This window comes from Rhinolophus hipposideros (genome assembly GCF_964194185.1).
Source record: "Rhinolophus hipposideros genome assembly, chromosome: 12".
Classification (NCBI taxonomy): domain Eukaryota; kingdom Metazoa; phylum Chordata; class Mammalia; order Chiroptera; family Rhinolophidae; genus Rhinolophus; species Rhinolophus hipposideros.
Window position 1 is genome coordinate 45,310,629 of NC_138058.1, and position 23,123 is coordinate 45,333,751.

Below are 23,123 nucleotides of genomic sequence, written 5' to 3' on the forward strand. Positions count from 1 at the left end.
AAAGCTGCTCAACAAGGTGAAGTCTGGGCAGTGAGGGATACCTAGAAGAATTTCTAGGCAGACGGAGCCACCAATGCAAGACCCTGATGCAGGAGCTAGGGAGGAGTATTTAGGGACCGGTAAAGGAGCCAGAGTAGCAGGAGAGAATGAGCAGCAGGGAGGATGGCAAGAGATGAGGTCAGTGAGGTGGCCTAAGGACTTGCACTGCTTCTTTGGGAGGGAACCTATTTATTTCCTCACTCACTGAAAATGTATTGAGTACTCTATTTGCCAAATGAGAAAGTACAGCAAGGAAAAAAGTAAGTCTGCTGAGGAAGTTCACACTTCAGAGGGAGAAGACCATGAACTCAGAGAGATGTAGAATGTCCGAAGGTAATATGCAGTCTGGGGAAAAGAGGTCAGGAGTGGGGACAAGATAAGGCAAGGCCTATTAAAGTGATACGTGAGCAATCGGTAAGAACATTCCAGGAAGAGGGAGCAGCAAAAGTAGCAAAGCTCTGAGGTAGACTTCGGAAAACAGCAAGGCGGCCTCGTGTCTGGAGCACAGCGAGGCAGCCAGGTCTCGGGCCACAGTGAGGACTATGGCCGTGACTCCAAGTGAGCTGGTAGCTGCTGGAGTATTCTGAGGAAAGCAGTGAGCTGATGGAGCGCGTATTTTAAAATACTCAAGCCGCAGTGTTGAGCACAGATTAGCATGGGGCACAGACAGACGCGGAAAAGTGAATTAGATGCGGTCCCATAATCCAGGCCAGAGATGGAGGGGCCTGAACCTGATCGATGGGGGCAGGGTGGGGGCAGTGTGGTGCGGAGGATTTTGATTCTGCAGGGAGAGCAATAGCTTTTGCTGCAGGGTTGGCTATATGATATGCGAGAAAGATGCAAGTCAAGTGTGACTTCAAGGTTTTGACCTGAATAACGGGGAGGATGGGCTTGGAGGGCAAATTTAAGAACCGTTCTGGACGTGTTAATTTTGAGATGCTTAGCCACCCAGGTGGACGTGTCAAGGGAACAGCTAGATAACTAAGTCTAGAGGTTAGGGAAGCGATCCAGGCTGGAGACAGATATTTGGGAATCTTCAGTCATAGATTGTTCAAACCACAAGACTTTCTATCAGCTCACCTAGCCCTAGAGGAGGAGTGTGGATATAGCAGAAAAGATGTCAAAGCAGTAGAGTGCTGATCCCTGGGCCCTCCAACATTCAGAGACAGGGAGATGAGGAGATAAAGGACAGGCCAATGATGGGGGAGAAAAACCAAAGAGAGGGCATTCAAGGAAGCAAGTGAAAGTATTTCAAGAAGGAACCAATTGCCACATGCAGCTGAGAGGTCTAAAAAATGGGATTGTATTGTTTTGCAACCACTTTGTTTTTCATAAACTACATAAAAAATATGAACATCTCAATGGATATATTAGTATAAATGTTTAATAGTTGCAGGGTTTTTTTTGTCCTTATAAACAGTGTAGCACCTTTGTAGCCATCTCTTGAAGTACACCCCTAATAATTTTCTTAGGATAAATTCCTACATATGGAATTGCTTGATCAAAAGTGCATGATTTTAAGGCTTTTGCATATCATTGAGACTGCTTTTATGCAACAACCAACAGTACAACAGACTGCCCGCTTCCTTAAACCCACAGAAGAGTAGCTATTATAATTAATTTCTCATTTGTCGCCAATTTTGTAGGTGGACATCGACTACTACGGAGTCTGAACATATTTCCTAACTTCAATGGCGATCTGCATTCTAAAAAATTTCCACTGATGTTCTTTTCTATTGGGCTATATATGTCTTTTTCTGATTATTTCATATACAATGGTTCCTGTAAACCAAGGATATTAATGCATTTTTCTGCCATATTTGTCAAGTTTGTAATACGACTTTTAATTTTATTTCTGGCATTTGACGTATTAAATTTTTATGTAAATCATCAATATTCTCATTTATGACTTTTACCTTTATGACATTTAGAAATTCCTTCTCTCCCCAAGATTATATGTGGAAGTTTTAAACTGATTTGCTGGTGAAGCTATTTATATTTTGCTTTAGGAAAAACTGTCCTCCAAAAAGTGTCCTTGCTTTCTCCTGCCTTCTGATAGTACAATTTAAAAGACCTTATTAGATTCCGTTTTCCCCAAAGTCCTATTAAAGTCACAACATATAAAAAGTAGAATCCAATAATATTAGGGCCCAATGGAGAAAAAAGTAAGCCTAGCTTTGGGACAAGGGGAGAATACAAGTAATACATGCATATCACAGTTATGTATTTTTTAGAATGCTACTATTATCCTATCTTTCATAAAAAGATTGGAAGAAAACTCAACTCACTTCAAACCTACCCATAATTTTTTTGTTTTTCACTACAGATTTAAGCTGTCACCTTATGTCACTCCACTACGTACTCCATGAGTGTTAACTGAACCCAGGGCCTGATCTGGCACAGTACAAATATTTAAGTGATTACGAAGAACTTAAAGATCAGCACCTTTTTCTGATGTCTCCTTCTACACATGACTTATTAGGAAAACATTGGTGGTAGTGTAAGACCCTGGGCTCTAGAGGCAGGCCTTGACTGAAAACCAGCTCTGCCATTCATTACCTGTGAGACCTGACAAGCTACCTGACATCGCCAAGCCTCCGTTTTCTCTTCTGTCAAACAGGGAACTAGCCAGATCTACCTCACAGTCAGCACAAGGATGAAAATGAGATAATGCACGGAAAGCACTCAGCACAGTGCCTGGCATACAGTAAGTACACAATAAATGTTAGCTTCTATTATCACCTTAGCTGCTCTTACATTTACTTTTAAATTCTTTAAAGATTTCATTACCTCTTTTGCTAGTTTCTGTCCTTGTTCCACACATATAGGTTTTTCTTTCATATCATTCAGTCTTGCTAAAGTTTTGGGGTCATCTCGGAGATCAATCTAATTAAGAAAGGTCAATAATGTCCCATAATATTACAAGTCTTTAAAAATAAATCAAAGCATGTAGTCCCATTTAATCCCCACATACCAATAAAAGATTAAACACAAGAACTTAATTTTTAAAACCAAGTAATATAATAATTGCCTCCTTTTGGCACTACTTTTTCCAAAAATGTGATCGCATTTATTACAACTTACAACTGAGATTAAACAAACATGTGTACCAGTTGCTAAACCTTAGGACCATTTGTCTGCAAGCAACACAACAAGTTACGCCAGAGAAATTCTTCTGAAATGGGTAAAATCAAAACAGACATACCTGAGTTCCTATTAATAAAAAGGGTACATTTGGTGCGTATTCCTTCAGTTCTGGCACCCACTCCTCTTTCACATTTTGAAATGAGGCTGGATTTACCACAGAAAAGCATATAAGGAAGACATCAGTCATTGGGTAAGATAAAGGCCTCAGACGATCATAGTCTTCCTAAGGGAGAAAGAAAAATCTCATTATTTCCATTTCTTTAGTTTACTCACAATATGTACCTTAGAGCACACGGTCAAAGAAGCAGTCAGGAGTACTCCACAAGTGGAATGTATGGTACTCTACGTAAAATAGGATAATGCCACTTATTTTTGTTATTTTTAATCCCTTTGAAGTTCTGAACACGAGTGGGGTAAAAATATGACAAGATCATTGACAACTACAATGAAACGTGGAGAAAACGTGTTGTGGTTACTAACGCTGTCATTGGAAACATTTTTAACTGAAAAGTTTGCACAAAGAATTGATTGTAGCTAGATGTTGTCTCAGTATTATCATTTATAATAACTAACATATACCGAATGTTTATTGCGTCAGGTACTGATCCGTATGCTCTCCCAAGTATTATTTATTTAATCCTCATACCAACTACATGATAACATAAATACCATTATCCCTGTTTTCCATTTGAGTAAACTGAGGCACAGAAGTTACATAACTTGTGTCAAGGATGTGAGGCAGTAAGTAAAGGAGATGGAATTTAAACCCTGGCCGTTTTACTCCAGAACCCATGCCTTGCCCACTATGCATCTTCGCTGAGACCATAAATCTTTGCTTTCCCTGTTTTTTTTTAATTGTTTGTGTGTGTGTGTATGTGTGTGTGTCTGAAAATTTAAAGATAGAAAAATACAGAATAAATCCACACAATGCCCCCATTTCCTCCACAATTTCCAGTCCTTTCTGAAATGGAGATGTTTTCACGTGTATCTTTCCAGTTCTTTCTCTGTGCATGTGTGTACCTACAACTCCACATATTCAAACACCTGTACATAGAATAGATCGTGCAATCTGCACTGTTCTGCACTCTTTAGTATGTCTTGGAGATCTTTCCAGACCAGAACATGTTAGACTACAAAGTCATTTTAACCTGCTGCTTCATATTCTATACAAGAGCTGTACTGCTGGTGGCTGTTTTAGCATCTCTATTACAAAAGGCAGTGAAGATCTTCTGGCTTAGACTATTTTCTGTGACACAAAATTCTGCTCATTTACATTCTAGTGAGTGAACAGAGACAGGATTCCATTTTTTTCAGGGCTAGCCTGTCATTTGGTTTCAAGAAAACTATTTTTGGCCTAGGCCACCACCCCACTTAAATGACCCAATTCACTACTAGAACTTCAATGAACGTGGAACTAAAAGAACATTTAAAAACATCTTTCACTCTCAGTCTCAGCAGTAGAATTTCCCTTGTGGAACCATTTTCCTTTCATGTTCTCTTCTAACACCTTTTCTTACTGGAATGTTCAACTCAAGCATATGAATACCTCAGAGTCTTGATTTTGGAGTTAAGCCTGTTTTTCTGCAGTGTTTTCGAAGAGCACACCCACTGTCTGGAGCCGTGGGCATTGAAAGATTTCTCAGGTATTAGCTATTACCCGACAAGAGGGGAAATGCCATCTCCAATCTTCTTTACCCTTTATTTTTAAAAGTGGAGGCCTCTAACTGGTCTTGAATAAAGCAGTGTTCTGGTGTTAAGAAATTATTAATGAAGAAATCAAGTAGAGGTGGGTCCCAGCCAGTAACATGTGGTATCCCAGCCAGTTACTATTAGAGGACTATTATTAAAAACAGAACACGTTTTGAAAAATCAGTGTGAATGTTAAGTAGTACGATTGGGTGCATTAAATATACTGTCTGTACTCTGCTGCCTATCTCAAACTGTATGTCAGTGGTGGTGGTGGTGTGTGGGGGGGAGACAGCACTTAATCTTAGCCTTTAACCATAAACTCCACATTCCAAGAGAATTTGGCATGGTCAAGGAATGGGGTTACTCTTGTTTAAAAGTCTCTCCTCATCCATATGTAGACCTAATTTTCACAGAATTAGAAATGTGGATACTATCTCATTGGATTATGAGGAATGAATGAAATAATGCAACGAAAGCACTCAGCATAGAGCCAGCTACAGAAAAGAACTCCTCCAACACTTTCACATAATTTTTTCATCTCACAGGAAACTTGATTCTCCTATTCTTCCATAAATCCAAGCAGGGTCCCAGCAGTCCCACACCAGGCCTGCTTTTCTCCATCTCTCTCCAACCACAGAGAAGAAAATCCTTTAGTGAGAAATAAAATTTTTTACACTGGCATCAACACACAAATCAAACTGAGGTCTCTTGAGGACAGTATACTTTTCAGATTAATAAAAAACAATACTATTACTGTACTAATTAGTCATTTGGGGACTCAAAAACTTTCAGACTATTTAAAATGTAACCAGAAAAAAAAAAGATTTATATATTTCTAAGAAAACCAAATTAGATTTTTTTAATGAAATTTTTACTTTTCAAGCAAGTTAACCTACCTCATTGGGGAAACAGAATGTGCACTCTTTCTCTAGAAGAGTATTATAGGAACAAAAAATAAGTGAATGCAAAGTTCCCTAGAAATGCTTAATAATATTACTCCAAATATTCTACAGAACATAAGTTTGTTATATGATTTGCCTTCATAACCTTGGTAAATACTGACTTTCCTCAATGAGAGACATGTGAGCACAAAGGAAAGAAGCTAGACTAATCATTTCTAGGTATTTGTTAAATTGCAGATTTTGGTGAAATAATTAAAATGTGAAGGATTTGGGTTATAAAAAAACAAAGACAAGTATGTTTAGAACTCCTTAAAAAATAAATTTTACCTCTTAAGTCTGAACTCTACTATCTAAAATGAACTCCTGTTTGTAATCTCCAGCTAATAAATTGGCAGTTATTATAAGAATGAAAACTTCCTACTTCAATCCAGCCAGAGTAATGAGAAGCCTAATAATAAATAGCAAATTAAAAAAATAAATTATCCCCGATGCATACCGTACCCTGCATCTTATAAAATCATTTATATCCACTGAGCAGGATCTTGGGTGAAGTTAATGTGAAATTCCAGATTTGGGGAAAAATAAATTGAAGCATGCAGAACCTTTGTTTCATTTCCAGCTACTGAAATTTGACAACACAAAGAAAAGTTAAAATGTGGAGCAACTGCCCTACTTTTAAATAGCCCCTTATAAAAGACAGAACTTCCCACCAATTCTCTAGGGTCCTCCTAATTAACAAATCGATTATATTTTACTGCTTTAAAAAAAAGGTAGGTATTAAAACATTTCAACATGGTAACTGGAATGTAGAGAAAAGTGTATTAAACACTTTTAGGAATAAAGTGCATTAAACACAAATGTTTTACATCAAAACCATGAAAAACAATGTGTGAGTTCGGTCAATAGGATTGTTGGACTACTTTGTAACATCTTTAGTTTCTAACCAACTGGCTAATGACCAATTTTTTAAAAGTGTCTTCTGGTAGCTTAGGGATTAGGCTCTCCATTCTTGTCAAGACTCCTTAATCTGTGATGATGACAACCTTAACACCCGAGAAATATCACACACTTACAACCTGACAAGGATTCACAGACAAAAAGAGACCGAAGAAATGTGCTCTGAGAGGAAACAAAAGACCTTCAGGTGTAACAGAGAGCTGTAGCCAATGACCATCTGGTGGGAGACCCCCTTTGTATGTACAGCTCAGCCAGCAGTGCCCATGAGCACCCCTACTTCTCTACTACCTTTGTCTCCTTCATGTGGACCTGGGGCTCCCTTCTATTTTAGTGGATTCTCTTTAAAATACACATTTTTAAGCATGTGTATTTAAAAAACATATCCAAAACATGAATTTTAAGCAAAACCACTCACAGCACAGGCCTTGCCATGCTTTGTTAACTGGTATGCTGTCCCACACTGGTCACTTCAAATTAATTAGCAAAGATTTATGGGATCCTACTGCATGGAAGGATACATCTAAGAATACACATAAATATAAGACATAACTGTTGCCCTGGAGCTGATAGTTTAGTTGGGAATTTAAGACACATACATATAAAAAGATAGTCATACACAACAATGGGAGAAAGAAAAGTGTAAACTGAGCAGATGAATATATAAATGCTTAATCCAAGAGACATTAATAAGGCACCTACTATGTGTCCAGAATGGTGCTAAGTGCAATGAATCATCAGAGAAATGAAGGAAGGACAAGATTCAGATCCCATCTGATTTGTATAACATCTTAAAAATATTTGCAAAGATACCTGGATGGTAAAAATAAGGCAACGAGCTCAAATAAGCAATAATAGTACGCGCAATGTAGCCGTGCACCTCAGCAGGGCTTTGCAGACCTCAAAGCCACAGTCTAGAAGGGAAGAAATCATGATGCTGGTGTGGGAACATGCATAAGGTTAGCACAGAGGAGGAAGAATTTCATAGGTGGGGAGAGACACAAACATTTATAACAGTCTCTGCTCTTAAGGAGCTCATGGTAATGGAGACAAATGTATGTGAACGCAATACTACAAATAAGAATATGGTAAATGGCAAGAGCGGTAATTAGGAGACACCAAGGAAAGACTTCTTAAAGGAGGTGGTATTTGAGTTGGGGCTCACAGAACAGACAGGATTGGCACATACGCGACCTATTAGGTTGGTGTAAAAGTGATTGCGGTTTAAAAGGTTAAAAACAACTGCAAAAACCACAATTACTTTTATATCAACCAAATATTAGCAAAGCGGCCTTAGTCAAGTCACTTATTTCTCAGAGGCTTAGTTTCTCCGTAAAATGGAAGAGTGTCAGTGACAAATGCTTTGAAGACTATAAAGTGTTCTAAGAACATATGCTACTCCTGAATGATCCAGGATGTTCCTTTGATTTCAGAAATAGTCATTTACCAAAGCCTCTAAGCGTTTTCCTCTGTAACAACCCAGAATGAGAAAAAGGGGGACCACAAGCAAATAATTCTTTAACCGAAAAGCCCCTGACTTCTGAAGTTTAAAACAGCTTCTAACTACTTTAAGAAATACAGAAAATGTAAGACAACTAAGAATGCCCCGGACAACTGGTGGCTTGTGGAATATGAAGGAGCAACTCTGTCACTTCCAAACTGCACAGTAATTTCCATCTGAAACATCTGTTTCTCGTGAGAAGCCCAAAATAGGTATCAGGCATGGCTCTTGAAACACTGCAACCCCCAAAGGGTGCTGTACTAAAGCCAAGAGGCCACGTGGACCGAAGCTAGCTTCTGAAGATGAAAAGTGTTTTGTCATAAATCTAACTTATAAATTATAAGCATTCCTACAATAATGCTTAGTAATAGTAGTCTATGAAACCTCATTTCCTTTGTATATTCCTTTTTGTCATTTTTGAGTTCAATTTGTATTTAACTTTCCGAAATGAAAATATTGTTTTTCACCCCCTTAACAATAATTCTGTTTTCAAAGGAAGCTGAGTTGGGTCCGTACTGGAAGCATTTTGATAAGTTTGGTTCCAAATGCATCAGTAATGAGTTTGTTGAATTTGCCTGCCACCACCGACTACTGTTGGATGAAACAAAGTTTGGGGCGGAGAAAGAACTTTTTAAAAGTGCTATAAATTCCTAAGAGGTAACTGTTTTTCAAAAAGTTTTCAAACATTTGGCCTTTTTAAAAATCTTCAAGTCAGTTGTAAAATGGTATTTATAGCTATCACTGACCTGATTCGCTCTTAGTAAAAGAATTCTTGAAATTGAGGGTTTAGCTTCTAACTTTCAGCAACTGTCATCTTCATATATTTTGATTTATAACTCAGTCTCCCAAATGATTTAACAACTATTTAAAAGCTAGTGAACCAGACAGTTGGCTTCTTTCCCATCACTATTTTCCTTTTGACTGCCTGACTGATCCTAACTCCTGTTTAGGTTGGCTGGAGAGAAAGGAGAGAAAGTTAAAACGTGCTATAGCAGAAAGACAATCCGCTAGAGAACTAGCCCAGCCCTTATCTAACCATGTCATTATGAACCAGCACTTCCTCTTCTCTAAAAGGACAGGACTGAACTAAATCGCCCCATTACACGCTTCAAAATGCTCAAACTAACACTTTTTACCGTGGTGAGCAGCCCTAGTAACAGATTTAATGTGGGAGGAGATTTAAACGACTGGTAAAAATCAAGCTTTAAGATTCTGTTTTATCTAAGCTGACCCCACAAGGCAGAGGATCAAGACTTAGCTAAATATGGCCCTCAGGCAAGTTCCCCATCTGTGAGGGGAGAATAAATATAGCATACACATGTTAAGATAAATGAGGGAGCTGGTCAAGTGTCTTGAGCTCTTCAGTAGACGAGCCTGACTTGCCAAAAAAAGACAAACCACAACTTCAGAGCTGGTGCAGTTTTCTTTTGTGCATGGTGAGATGACTTCCCTCATTGTAAAGGATTTAGAACCGAAATTCTACATAGTCTGGAGCTATAATGACAAATCTCTGTCACTAAAACAGAGGTCAGCTGGCCTAAGGCATGTAGAAAGAAGGTAAATGTCAGGTCATGCTTCCAGGCGGTCTATTCCTTTTCGAACTTTCTTGGCACAAGTTTCATGTTGGTGGAAGTCATTGATTTATTAATTCTAACAAATAACAACCAGCTTGGTGCTGAGCACTGTGTGTGCTCTAGTGAAAAACAGAGCGGGCCCCGGCCTTCGTGAAGTTCCTAGTGTAAGGGGTGAGGGAGGCAAGAGCCTCTCAACTAGGGCCGCGCTACTCTATGTCTGGTGTCTGGTGGACGTTTTGGAAACGTGGGAGGTGTTTTTGATTGTCAATATGAGTGGGGGGTCGATATAAATGTCAATATGAATGACAGCAACTGTCATTCAGGGGTGGGAGTCAAATGTTACCACCTGTTTGCATGACTGGTGAGTGTATGCTAGGCATTGATGAACACGAAAAGCCCCTTTTATAATTACTCTTATCTTAGGACCTCCTAACTGGTGTACATAAAAGCACAAAGTATATTTTGTACGTTTTGAATTAATTTTCTAGGAAGGTAATTTTAGTGCAAATTGAAGGAGACTGTGCTTACCACTATAGAAAACTGTACACCACCTTTAATATTGCTCTCAGTATTTGAATCACCAATAAACCACAACTACGTCAGGCAACATTTGTAGCTGTTGTATTCATGGTAATTGTACTTCTAGGTGCAGGCACATGACTGCTCATTATGACTTCTGGAGTACTTCAGCTCTGAGAACTTAGGAATTCAATACTGAAATAAACATTTTTATTATGAATTACTTTCTTTTTATTTCCCCTTCATTTACTGCTAGGATGTTATACTGATTTAAAACTATGTGTATAGAGAGGTTATATTACCTGTAGATTTCATCTGAAGATAAGAAAAAAACATTTCTTTCAAAGTGGGGATAGTTCTGATGTGGTTGGGGTACTGAGCCAGGCATTTAATAAATTGGACAAAAATGACTATAAATGCAAATTGGAATATGTGCTATGAAGGAAAAGAGCCATGTTCTAGGGGAGAGGGTCATCAGGACGACCAGCTTCAGTCTGGGTGGTCGGGAAAGACCTCTCAGAGGGAGCAACCTGAGGTATGAGGGAGGGTTTAACAAGCTAGATATGGGTCAGTGTGTGCAACAGCCCCATAGCAGCAAAGCCCTGACAAATTCTGAAGGCCCTGGGAAAAAAGGCCCAGGGTGATTCAGTGGGGTTGGCGAGGTAGCCATTCTGAGTCATAAGAGCCCATTGCAATGGAAAGTCAATGAAAGGTTGAGAAAAGGGAATCATGTAATTTGTTTTTTATAAAAAACAATTCAGGCTGCTTTGTGGAAAATGAATTAGAGGTGGACAGGAGTATAAGGGGAGAGAGTATTACAATAATTCAGGTGAGAGAAGATGGTGGCTTGGACTAAGTGGTAGCAGTGGACAGCTAGAGAAATGGTGGACTCTATATATATTCTGGAAGTAAACTTAGGCTTGAGTGATGGGCTTGATGTGGGGCTCAAGGTCAGGGAAGTCTCTGGAATAATCCATGGTTCAGCTTGTGTAGTTGCCTGGATAATGTCTTTTACAGGGATGAGGAAGGCTGAGGGTGAAGAAGAACACTAGGGAGAAAACTCAGGAAGCCAATTTTGGACATGTGAAGCTTGAGATGTCGAGAAGACTGTCGGAAAAGTCTATATGGAGGAGCTCTCTGCCTCTGGAGTTCCAGACTCAGTGATGGACACCTCCTTTTGGCTAAGAAGCATTTCAAATTCGACATTTCTACGCTAAACTCATTTCTTCCCCCTCACATCTGCAACACCTCCTGTGTTCACCATCTCAGTAAAAGACATCACCACCCAATCAGGCTGAAGCCAGACCCCTGGAAAATCTCAATATCAACTCCAAACACACAGCAAATCAGTCACTTGCCCAACCAGTATCCCTGTCCTTTCCCTCGCCACACTCCCTTACCTGAAAAGCTCTTACTCATCTTTCAGGCTTTGGTCTAGAAATTTCTTCATCCAACAAATCTTCCCTGAACCCCCATTCAAATTTAGCATTGCCCCTTAGTATTTCTGTAGCAACTTGGCTATTCCTGTCATCCCCTTTCTTACACTGTAATAGAATCGCCTCTTATGTGTACTCTCCACAGGACTCCCTGAGGGCAGGGACTAGTCTACAAAGCCTGGAGTATAGTAGCTGCTTACTAAATTCTTGCTGAGTGAAAGAGGGTAATATGGGGAAGGTGAAGTCAGAAAGGTAAACTGCAGCCAGATCCCAGGTGGCTTGCACTGTGCTGGTCTGCACCTCCTTCACGGGCTACAAAGTGGGAGAAGGTGGATCAAGTGTCTGACTTCTGCAATAACAGGCTAATTTCTCAGGTTGCATTTACCACATTCAGCCAAGAATCAAACTGCCTCCTGTGATCAGGGCTCTTTTTCTGTGGTGTACTAATGGGTCCAACCTATCTGCCCAAACAATGGGAGCTCTAAAGAGGAGAGCCTCAGATTGGGCCATAGACTTTTAGCATTTTAGTTCCTGCTACTGTTTTTTTCACCACTGCCTTTTTTTTTTTTTCACTGTCTTGACATTTATTTTACCTAGGTTGACTGTCTATTGCGCATCCTTCTCCTATTTCCTTCTTCTTCCCAAGGACCCACCTCTCCTGTATCTAGACATGCCCCTTGGGACCCTGACCCCATATTTAGCTAAAAGAATTCCTGGTTGGTTTAAGCCAATCATGGAGCTTCATTCCCTATGCCCTAGCCAAAGTCACTTGTTCTCAGATGGGCACAAGACCTAAGGAGTCCAATCACAGAATGAAGTATTCCCTAGATTATCTAAGGTGGCTTCTCACCCACCCTTTTTCTCCTTCTGCTGGTTCTCCTCGTTTCTCCTTCTCCTTCCCTCCCTCCTTCTCTCACGCACTATATAAGGATTTGCCACTCACTGAGCCTCATCTCTGCAGCTCATGAAGACTGTTCGGGGATCCCTTCTACATTGGTCATTGCTGTGGTCCCTGTATCATAGCAGAATAAATGCTACCCAGCAACAGCTATCTAGTGGGAGGCACATATACGTTCCGGGCCTCACACTTGCATGGGAACAATCCTCTCACGCTTTTCAGTACTTAGGCTATAGGACCCTTGGGCATTGTGGATACAGGTCACTCGGGCTTCCCACGGTGGGGGTGGGGGAGGGGAATAGCCAACACAACTCTAAGTTATGGATGGGCCAAATCTAAAGAAAACACTATACTCCTCAGCTGTGGACTAACACCTGCTGCTGAGGTTGGAGAAGACGCTTGCAAGGACTTAAGTCTCTCACGGGCATATACCCTTACACCTGGCCTTTTAATGTCCCAAGAAGACAAGTAGCCAAGCAGCAAGAGAGGACCCCAGGAACTAAAGTCTGATTAAACCTGAAATGCTGGTTTCCTCCATGACCAGATGAGGCAGCCAAGCTGCATGGAGGAGTTAAACCATGACTAACAAACCCATTTGGAATTTGAGTACTTGATCCACACTCCTTGGCCAAACATACAGTGCAATCTACCACCTGAGGACGAGGAAGGCTTCTCAGCAGGAAAGCAAAATCAGGATGACCCAATGCAGTTTGAAAATACACTTTTTTCACAGAACAGACGGTTTGAAAACTACAGTTTCTGTTGGGGTCATGAAAATGTTTTGGAACTCTATAGAGGAGGAAATTGTGCGTCACTGTGAATGTACTCAATGCCACTGAACTGTCCACTTTAAAATGATTTTATGTTGTGTGAAGTTCACCTTAAGAAAAATACACACAGGTCCAAAAGTGCAAAGGTGGGACCTTGCAGGTCTCCACACACTGGCACGTACACGCTTGCGCACACACCCACACACACACAGCCACAGAAATTTCTTTGAAATTCAGAGAGGTGCTGCAGATGGCAGAAAGACCCTGCAGGAAATCCCCAGAACCTGACACATCAACTCCTCAGGACCTGTATTAATTAGAAGTTTTGCTGGTTTAATAAGTGCTTATGTTTACATGGTTGGCAAGAACTGAAGTCAGGTTTCTTAATTAAAATACCTGAATATAGTGAACCCAATATAGCTCAAATATGTTTTTTTAAAATGCTGGTTAATGAGACCTAGGAAGTGAAAAGGAGTCAAGATGCATGTAGATTTCCCCCCCCTTCTTTAGCCTCCCCCGCCTCCCACTCTGGTTCAAGCCATCGTTTCTCAGTCTAGTTGTGTGTAGGACACAGCTCCCTGGCCCATGCTGATATTATGAGCCTTGCACTACCCCCACCCCCCAGCTGAGGCAGTTGGTCACCAGTCATTGGTTGGCAGCTCACAGCAACTCTCGCCGGCTGCCGGCCACTCACACTGGCCACCGCCCGCTCCTGGCAGCACATGGTAGCCCGTAGCAGCACACAGCAGTCTGCAGTAGTACTCCGCAGCACTGAGCTAGCAGCAGCTCACACCAACCTGCAGCTGCCCACGGCAGCCCAGCTCCAGGGAGAGCTGTTGTTCATAATCTTAGCTGTAGAGGGCGCAGCTCACTGGCCCATGTGGGAATCGAACCCGTGACCTCAGTGTTAGGAGCATGGCACTCCAACCACCTGAGCTACTGGGCCGGGCCTGTGCATGTGGATTTTGATGTGGCCACTGAGCCCTTGCTTGCTCGTGTGCTGCACACAGCCACAGGCAGTTTTCAGTGGCTGACTGTAAAAGGTTAATTAGACAGACGTTTGCACCAGCCTCCTTTGTGTTCTAAGAAGCTCAGCCAATCCAGGGTCCGACGTCCCACTACAAAGAACCTGGCTAGGGAGACATGACATTTACCGATGCGAACCGAGAGCCAGGGAAACAAAATCAAAGAGAAGCCACACTACAGGCAGACGAGGAAACTGGCAACGACTACAAAAACAAAACTCAATAAGCACCAGATAAAGGTCATTCCAGTGGTTTCAAGTGTCCATTCTCTTTAGCATATCCTCATAAAACCCTTGGCAGCAGCATTAGGACAGGTGCTTTCATCCTGCCCTCCAGGACAGTGAGGGCAGCAGCTGAACGCAGGGCACTAGGTGAAGTGTTGGCAAAACTATTAGTGGGGCATTTGGACTGGTCAGGATGAGAGTGGGGGTAGTTTTTAAACTTTGAGGTATGGACCCTATGGTCTGGTCAAGCTGCACAGGAAACTGCGAGGTTCCAGCTCTTAGCGCTGCCCTGTGTTACCCACTAAGGTGAGTCCTGTAGGAGCCTGCAGTCGTCACGTCAACTCCTTCACTGAATCTGTGTTATGTGCTGCCTGGAAAACCACACAGCATACATCTCTCTCCAGAGAGCCACTCGCTTAGTTAGGCAACCTAGTAAGACACTGGCAGCAGGATGAAGTCACTAGAATAATGAATTCTAGATCTAGAATCAGAGGGCCTGGTCGGAGTTCTAGCATTGCCTCTCATGGGTTGTACACGTAACCTGTAAGGTCATTTCAGTGTCTCAGAGTCTTTATGGATCCATTAAAAAAATGCAGGGGAAGGGGGAGGACAATATCACCCCAGCAGGTCACTGTTATGATGAAATGGGATAAACAGGTCCACAGAAGTCCTCAAATTGTAGACACAACATTATTGACAAGAGACCCATATGCTAAGTGCCACAGGAATTCAGAGGGGAGAGAATACATCTACCTTTGAGGCCTAGAAAAGGCTGCATGGAATACCTTGTCCTACCTGTGACCCCTGCCCATCCTGAACCCATACACACATGCCATCTCCTCACTGAGGAAAACTGTTCGGACTCTCCTGCCACCATCCCCAGAGCTGAAAGTGCTCCTTCCAGCCTCCCAATGTCATTGACACCTATAAATACAGTTAATAAGTATAGCAGAACTACAGTAGGATACCCTAATAATTTGGCTTACGGCTACATTTTGAGAATTAATGAAAATCAAACCATAACAGTTCTTAGTCATCTGCTATGTGGGTCATACTAAGAGATGACTGAACCACTTGAAAACAGCCATCGAATCAAAGTAACTAAAGAATGCTGTAACCTAATAGAGTATGTTTTCGCCTGTCTGAAAAACATTAACTGAAAAGTCACGGTCTCGAAAGACTGTACACAGAGGAGAAAGGAGAAACTGCATAATTAGAACATTAATGTCTATCCAGCTCTGTCCGATGGTAAGATGCTCAACTTGATGGATATACAGGTCCTGGTCACTAGAAAGCTATGCTCTCATGCAGAAGGGAAAGTTCATCACGAGATTCCAGGAGCTGGAAGACATACAAATCTCTAAGACGTCTAGCTCCTTTTGCTCCGAAGCCTCCACCCCAAACAAGCTTCTTACGAATTCATTTCCCCAGGTACCCTGATGCTAAGAAAAGACACACTGGATGGCAGGCACTGGAAAAGAATACCCATCACTGTAACTTTCTTCTTCATAATTTATGTTTTCTAATTGTAAAAAAAAAAGGGGGGAAGACTTCAATTAAATCCCAGCTGATTGAGCACATATATTTATCTCTGATATCTCCTAAGTCCCCTAACAAGTACAGTACTTTAGAAAAAGAAAAAGGAATAAAGTCACAAGGACAAAGCAAATAGGAAAGGAGACAACAGCAACATGATTTTGGAAGCTAGAAGGTGAAAGAACAAGTTGGAAGTGATTTAGCAGACCCAGGGAGCCAAATCCTGGGCCAGCAAAGAAGAGAAAGGTGAGAGGCACAACAGAGCGCCCAAAAGTGTGGGAACCGTAGCGGTGTGTTCTGCAATTGAGTTGAAGGTAGAGCCACAAACAAGAGGGTGGACTGACAGTCTGCTTAGGAAGCCGCTAAATCCCAGATCCCGTTATCTGTCATGGGAAACACTCTCCCCAAGTCTGATGAAAAGCAGAGAATATTTCTTCTCTGGAAAGGGGAGAACTGCGGGTTCCCTGGATGGGAGGACACAAGGCCCAAGTGAACGTACCAAACACACAAGGCCAGGGTACACACTAAAAATTGAGATTCCTACCCTACTTCCTCTACTCACCTCCCTGAACACTGGCAGCCCCGCAGAAACCCCTCGGGCAGGAAAATAGAAGATTCTTTTCTGGAGAATATGACCAGCCCAAGAAAACTAAAGTCTGACATTATAGCGTCTCCAATGTAAAGGCCCAGACAGATCACCCTACAGCAGTGGTTCTCAACTGAAGGAGTGAGGGGAACATTTGGCAATGTCTGGAGATATTTTTGATTGTCATGACTTGCGTGGGAGTGCTCCAGGCATCTAGTGGGAAGAGGCAGGGATGCTGCTAGCTAAACATCCTACAACACACGGGACAACGCACAAGGAAGAATTATCCAGCCCAAAATATCAATGGTGCTGAGCTTGAGAAACCCGACCTGTGGTCAAGGCCAGAGTCAGCCAGCCCCACGCACACACAGAGCTTCCCACATGCTCCAGTGACATTCTCGTAAATATGAGGAGGCACTTGAGGAACTCCCAGGAAAGACAGAGATCGACATGAGAGACTACGCAGGGCAACATAAGCTTCAAAAAACTATCATTAATATCCTCAGAGAAATTAGAGAAGGTATTCAGTCAAAAAGCGAAACCCAACTTAGAAGATGCTAAAGGAACATCCAGAGAACAGGAAAAGACTCCCGAAAACTAAAATTAGAATTACATTTAAAAATATAGTAGAAGGAGATAATATTGAGGAACTCCTCCCAAAATAGAGCCAAAAGGTACAGAGGAAGCAAACCCAAGGAAATTAGAGGACCGTCCTTAGAACTCCAACATCTAACTGCTGAGAGTTCTAGTGTCACCGAGATTGACTGGAAGCAAAGAAATCAAAGAAATAAACCAAGAAAATTTCTCAGAATGGAAGGACTTGAGTTTCCAGATTGAAAGGACCCACACAGGGAGCTCGCCACTCCAAAGTCCATGACTGAAATTTCAGGAGCATGAAATGGCAGCTCCTGAAAATTTCCAGAGAGGAGAACCAGGTTCCTAACAATGAATCAAGGATCAAATTGGCATCAGACCTGTGACAGCACAAATTGAAGCTAGGAAACACTGGAGACGTTTTTCTTCAAAGTGCTGAAGAAAAGACGATGATTTCCCATCCATTTTCAAACTGTCAATCAGGTAGAAGGAAATAAAAACATTGTCAAACACAGTAGCTATCAAAAAGTTTTGCCTGCAATGCATCTTTTCTTGGGAAATTAATAACATATACGCTCCACCAAAATGACGGAATAAACCAGGAAGACATGAAAAATACAAATAAGGATCTAATACAAGGGATAGGCCAAAGAGAATCCCAATAACGAAGAAGGGAAATCCCAGCACGACAGCTATGTAGCAAGCTAGAAACAGCAGGTCAGGATCCTGAGGGATGCTTCCAAGAAGAAGAAACTGACAGAATACCTGATATGTTACATTGCATGGAAAGGCAGGTTTGACATGCAGTGAAAACTAAGCAGGGGGAGAAACAATTAATTATTAGTTCCAAGGGAAACGAAAAATGGTAAAGGAGGAAAAAGTACTTACAGTATACTAAGTGGCTCAACTGTGATAACATAGTAATAAAAATATAACCACTGGTCAAATATAATTGAAAAATAAAATTTAAAAAAGCAAATGGCAGCAAGGAAAAAGAAATGTATAACCACTGATCAGTGATCAAATCACAATATAGCTCCCGGGGTGGGGAAAGGATGAATGGGAAGTGGAAGATAAGTGTGAAAGAGAGCGAACGCCTCAACAGGCACCGTGTGAAGTCAATAGAGGATTTGTTTTTTAACAAAATAAATAGCTAAACGTTAAAGTGGTTGCCTCAGAGAAGTGGGAAATGGCTTTACTGTAGGGGAGTAAATAGGGGTCTTTTGTTTCTCCATAATAGGGTCTGACACCACTGTTGATCTCTAAGCCACCTGCAGGCATAACTTTAATAAAAAATGACCTTTTTTAAAAATTGGAGGAAACTAAAATAAAGCATAAAGTAAATTATTAAAAATATTTAATATCACCACCGAGAACTAACCAATTTAACAATTGGACAATTTTGTTCCAATCTTTTCCTTGCACATTATACATATGCATATTTTTCATTTTGTAATCATTGTTGTAATCATGCTATATATAGTTTTGACTTCTGCTTTTCCACACTTAGCACATATCTTTTCACATATCTTTAAATTTTTTTGTTAACTTTTTTTAAATTAAAGTTTATTGGGATGACAATGGTTAGTACAGTTACATAGGTTTCAGGTGTACAATGCTGTAATCCATCATCTATATCTCACATTGTGTGTTCACCACTCGGTTAGTTCTCCTTCCATTACCATATATTTGATCCCTTCTACCCTCATCTACCAAGCCCCTCCCCACTTTGTTGAAAGTAGTTTTTAATGGCTGTGATTAATCTAATACACATCATGCTATCATTTAATAAACCCCTTTTTACTATGCATTAATGTGCTTATAAGTTATACCTATTATAAATATTGTTGTGAAGAATATTATTTTAAGTAAATATAGAGGGTGCCAAAAAATGTCTATACATTTTAAGACAGGAAAACTGTATGAAAATTGTAATACTCAACATATACTGATAACAAAAGATGACTTCTGCAATTACAAGAGGTGCTCAAAGTGGTTACCACCAGCGTCTAGATACTTCTGATTATGACGAACTACTGCTTGAGCAACACTGACCCAAGTGTCCACTTGCAGACTTTTTTTTTTTTGACACCCCCAGTATTTCTGCACTCTGGATGTTTCCTTGGCATAAATTCATAGAAATGGATCATCAAAAATTTAAGGTCTTTGCCAAATTAACCTCTGTGATATTATAATTTATAATAATATGTATTTGGTCTTGGTCCCTTTTTCTCACATAGAGCTCCTAAAACACTTGGGATTTCCTAAATGATGACAGCATAAAGGTATCTCTTGTGTTGATGAGGTGACTTTTGGACCCTATTCTTAGGTTACCAGGAAACCCAACCATGTGATTATAGGGTTGGAACTTGTAGTCCCAACCCCTCCCCACCACTTCTGGGAAGTGGGGAGGGAAGAGGGGCTGATGTTGAACGAATTACCAATGGCCAATGATTTAATCGTGTCTATACAAGGAAGCTTCCATAAAAACCCAAAAGGACAAGGTTCAGAGAGCTTCTGGGTTGGTGAATACGTGGAGGTGGTGGGAGAGTGGTGTGCTTGGAGAGGGCAGGGAACCGCCACACCCCTTCCCACATACTTTGCCCTATGCAGCTCTACACCTGGCTATTCATGAGCTATATATCCTTTTATAATAAACCCATGATCTTCATAAGTAACAGGTTTGAGTTCTGTGAGCTGCTCTAGCAAAATAATTGAACCCCCTGAAGAGGGATTCATGGGAACCTCTGATTTATAGCCAGTCAGTCAGAAGGACAGGTAACCATCTGGATTTCTGATTGGCATCCTGAGTTGGACGGGGTCCTTGGGAACTCCAACCAGTAGTCGGTTGGTCGAAAGCACAGGTATCAACCTGGGCTTGCAACTGGTATCTGAACTGAAGTGGTGGTAGGGGATGAGTCTTGTAGGACTAAACCCTTAACCTGTTGAATCTGATGCTGTCTCCAGGTAGATAGTGTGAGAATTGAGTGAAATTCTCCAACAACCCTGCTGGTGTTTGCTTGTTGTATGGGGGAGGATGTCCCCCGCCACACACACACATTGAAATTGAGTCTCAGAACACTAAATGAACCTCCAAATGGTTTGTATCAGTTTGTACTCCAAACAACAGTGTACAGTGTATCCACTTCTGGGTAACAAGTTTTCCCATCCTGTCCAATGTGATAGGTGGAAAAAAAAAATTTTTATTTGCATATCTTTGCATATCACGTGTTCGCTGACATTTTGCTTTTCTTCTTTTGTGAGCTATTGGTTCATGTCTTGTGTCCATTCTTCCACTGAGACCACATGGTAAATTAATCCTTTGGCAACCTCATTTATACCTGGATCTCTTATGAATCAATAGAGATCAGACCCACGGACTTGATGATCTGTGAGTACCTCAATAAAATGAAGTTTCCGAATCTAGATGGCCCCACTGAGGCCTTATCTGTGAGGCTCTGGGCAAGGAGCCAAGCAGTTGGGCATCTTCATGACATCCCTCACACTCCACAATTTTTGGCTTCTCATGGCATGTCCCATTTTCTACCTGCACTTTGGTCACCTGTATATATCTTTCCCTCTCACTAGACTCTAAACTCCTACAGGGGAAGAACCCTATCTGATGGATCTTTATGTCCCTCACCTCACCTGTGGTTAACAGATGTTCATAACAGATGTTCACTTGATGAAAAAAGATATAAGGGTGGGGATAGTGGTAGGGGAGGCTATGAACAGAGCCACAGAGAAAACGAGAACACTGGAAAGGTAGGGGGGAGACCAGGCCCACCCCTACCTAAGGCAGGGATTAAGACAGCACGAGACTTGCATGACCAGCAGAGCCTCACTTTCTGCCTCACAACCCAAAAAACTGACTCCCAGAGCCTGGGGCAAAATGCCCATGTAATAAAGACTGATAAAAGGGAATAAAAAGGAAAGACAATGATTATTCAGCCATAAAAAGGAATGAAGTATAATACATTCTACAACACGGATGAACCTTAAGAACATTATGTCAAACGAAAGAAGTCAGACACACAAGGTCACTTACTGCATGATTCCATTTCTATGAAATGTCCAGAAGAGGTAAATCCACAGAGACGAAAAGTAGATTAATGGTTGCTACGAGTTGCGGGGAAGGGAGAATTGAGAATGACTGCTAATGAGTACATGGTTTCTTTGGGGAATGATGAGAATGCTCTGGAATTAAATAGCAGTGATGGTTGCACAACTTTCTGAACATATAAAATCCAATGAATGTGAATTACATTTATATTTTTAAAAATACATCAAGCGGTTTGGTCCACCAGGAATCTCTGACTAATCACTTTTTTCATAACACCAGCTTGCCTAGACTCTGATGATTCCTGTGCTGTCAGGTCTGGCAGCAGAATGTCAGGGATCCCTCCAGGACAGCAGACAGCATTCAGCTCCTCCCTTCCTATCGAGGCAGAGATGAGAAAGTCAGCCATTCTCTGCGCCCTCTCTGCCCTGCTTCTAACAGAAGGGGCGACAGGACACTCTAGAGCAGGGCTGTCCAAACTTTTTTCAACGTTTTTCACCAAGGGCCATATGCAGTAAAATACATAAACAGCCGGGCCACTCACTCGAGGTGAAGTACGTATTGCCTCACTTGGTTTAGTTAAGTAAACTAAATATATTTTTGGAATTTGCTGCGGGCCAACTAAAAATGGATTGCGGGCCGCAGTTGGCCTGTGGGCCGCAGTGTGGACACCCCGGCTCTAGAGGGACAAATGACATCAAGCATACTGAAGTATTCTTTAAATTCCAGAAGTGCTAGAGAACAGTTACATACACATCTTGGCCAATATTTTATCCAAACAGACCTGGAAGCCTTTCTGCTAATGGGCAGAAATGAGAAGAAATGCTTTCTATTGTGCTTAAATGAGCAGTACTTTAAAATGACCACTTGTAACCTGATTTTAAAGACATTTAATAATGTCCAGACAGATCAGAACCCCCTTAAAGTGAGCTGATAAGAAAGCCAATATGGAAGTGATGTAAAGTCATGGGATTCTTTCCACAATAATTTTGTGACAGACTCCCCTAAATCCAATACATACCTGGTTTCTATTGGAGCCCCCCCAAATCTTGTGCTAAGTGTTATGTGCCACATTACCATCTGAGTGCCAAGTAAAGATTTACATGTGAATAAAACCAAATGCTAGACTATAGCTTATAGACAATTTACTCAGTTGAAATTGAAAGAAGGGGGGCCAGCCAGGTGGCTCACGTGGTTGGAGTGCTGTGCTCCTAACGCCGAGGTTGCCGGTTCGATTCCCACATGGGCCAGTGAGCTGCACCCTCTACAGCTAAGATTGTGAACAACAGCTCTCCCTGGAGCTGGGCTGCAGTGAGCAGCTGGAGGTTGGCGTGAGCTGCTGCAGGCTACCGTGTGCCACCGTGAGCAGCTGCCATAAAGTGGCCGACAGATGACTAACTGACTACCTCAGCCGGGGGGGAGCGCAAGGCTCATAATACCAGCATGGGCCAGGGAGCTGGTCCTACACAACTAGACTGAGAAACAACAGCTTGAACGGGAGGGTGGAAATGAAAGAAGGAGTTAACCTCAAGAGGGCTGGGGTCACTGAGGAAAGCATAAGATGCCTCAGCCTCAGAAAGACCTTTTCACTTTCTGCAACTAGGTGAAGACTTAGCTACCTCCTTCCAGACAAGGACCCTGTATGGAGAAAGCAGGGACCCCACCTCTC

The 23,123-nt window shown here is 41.6% G+C and overlaps 1 protein-coding gene across 1 annotated transcript in view; it reads right to left on the reverse strand.

The window, feature by feature from the left end:
- Window positions 1–23,123, reverse strand: part of RHOQ (ras homolog family member Q) — a 36,223-nt gene that overhangs the window by 1,387 nt on the left and 11,713 nt on the right. The window contains exons 3-4 of the mRNA XM_081068011.1: window positions 3,245–3,409; window positions 2,830–2,925 (exon numbers count right to left, since the gene is read on the reverse strand). Coding sequence (XP_080924137.1) covers window positions 2,830–2,925; window positions 3,245–3,409 — 261 coding nt within the window. The remainder of the gene's footprint in view (window positions 1–2,829; window positions 2,926–3,244; window positions 3,410–23,123) is intronic.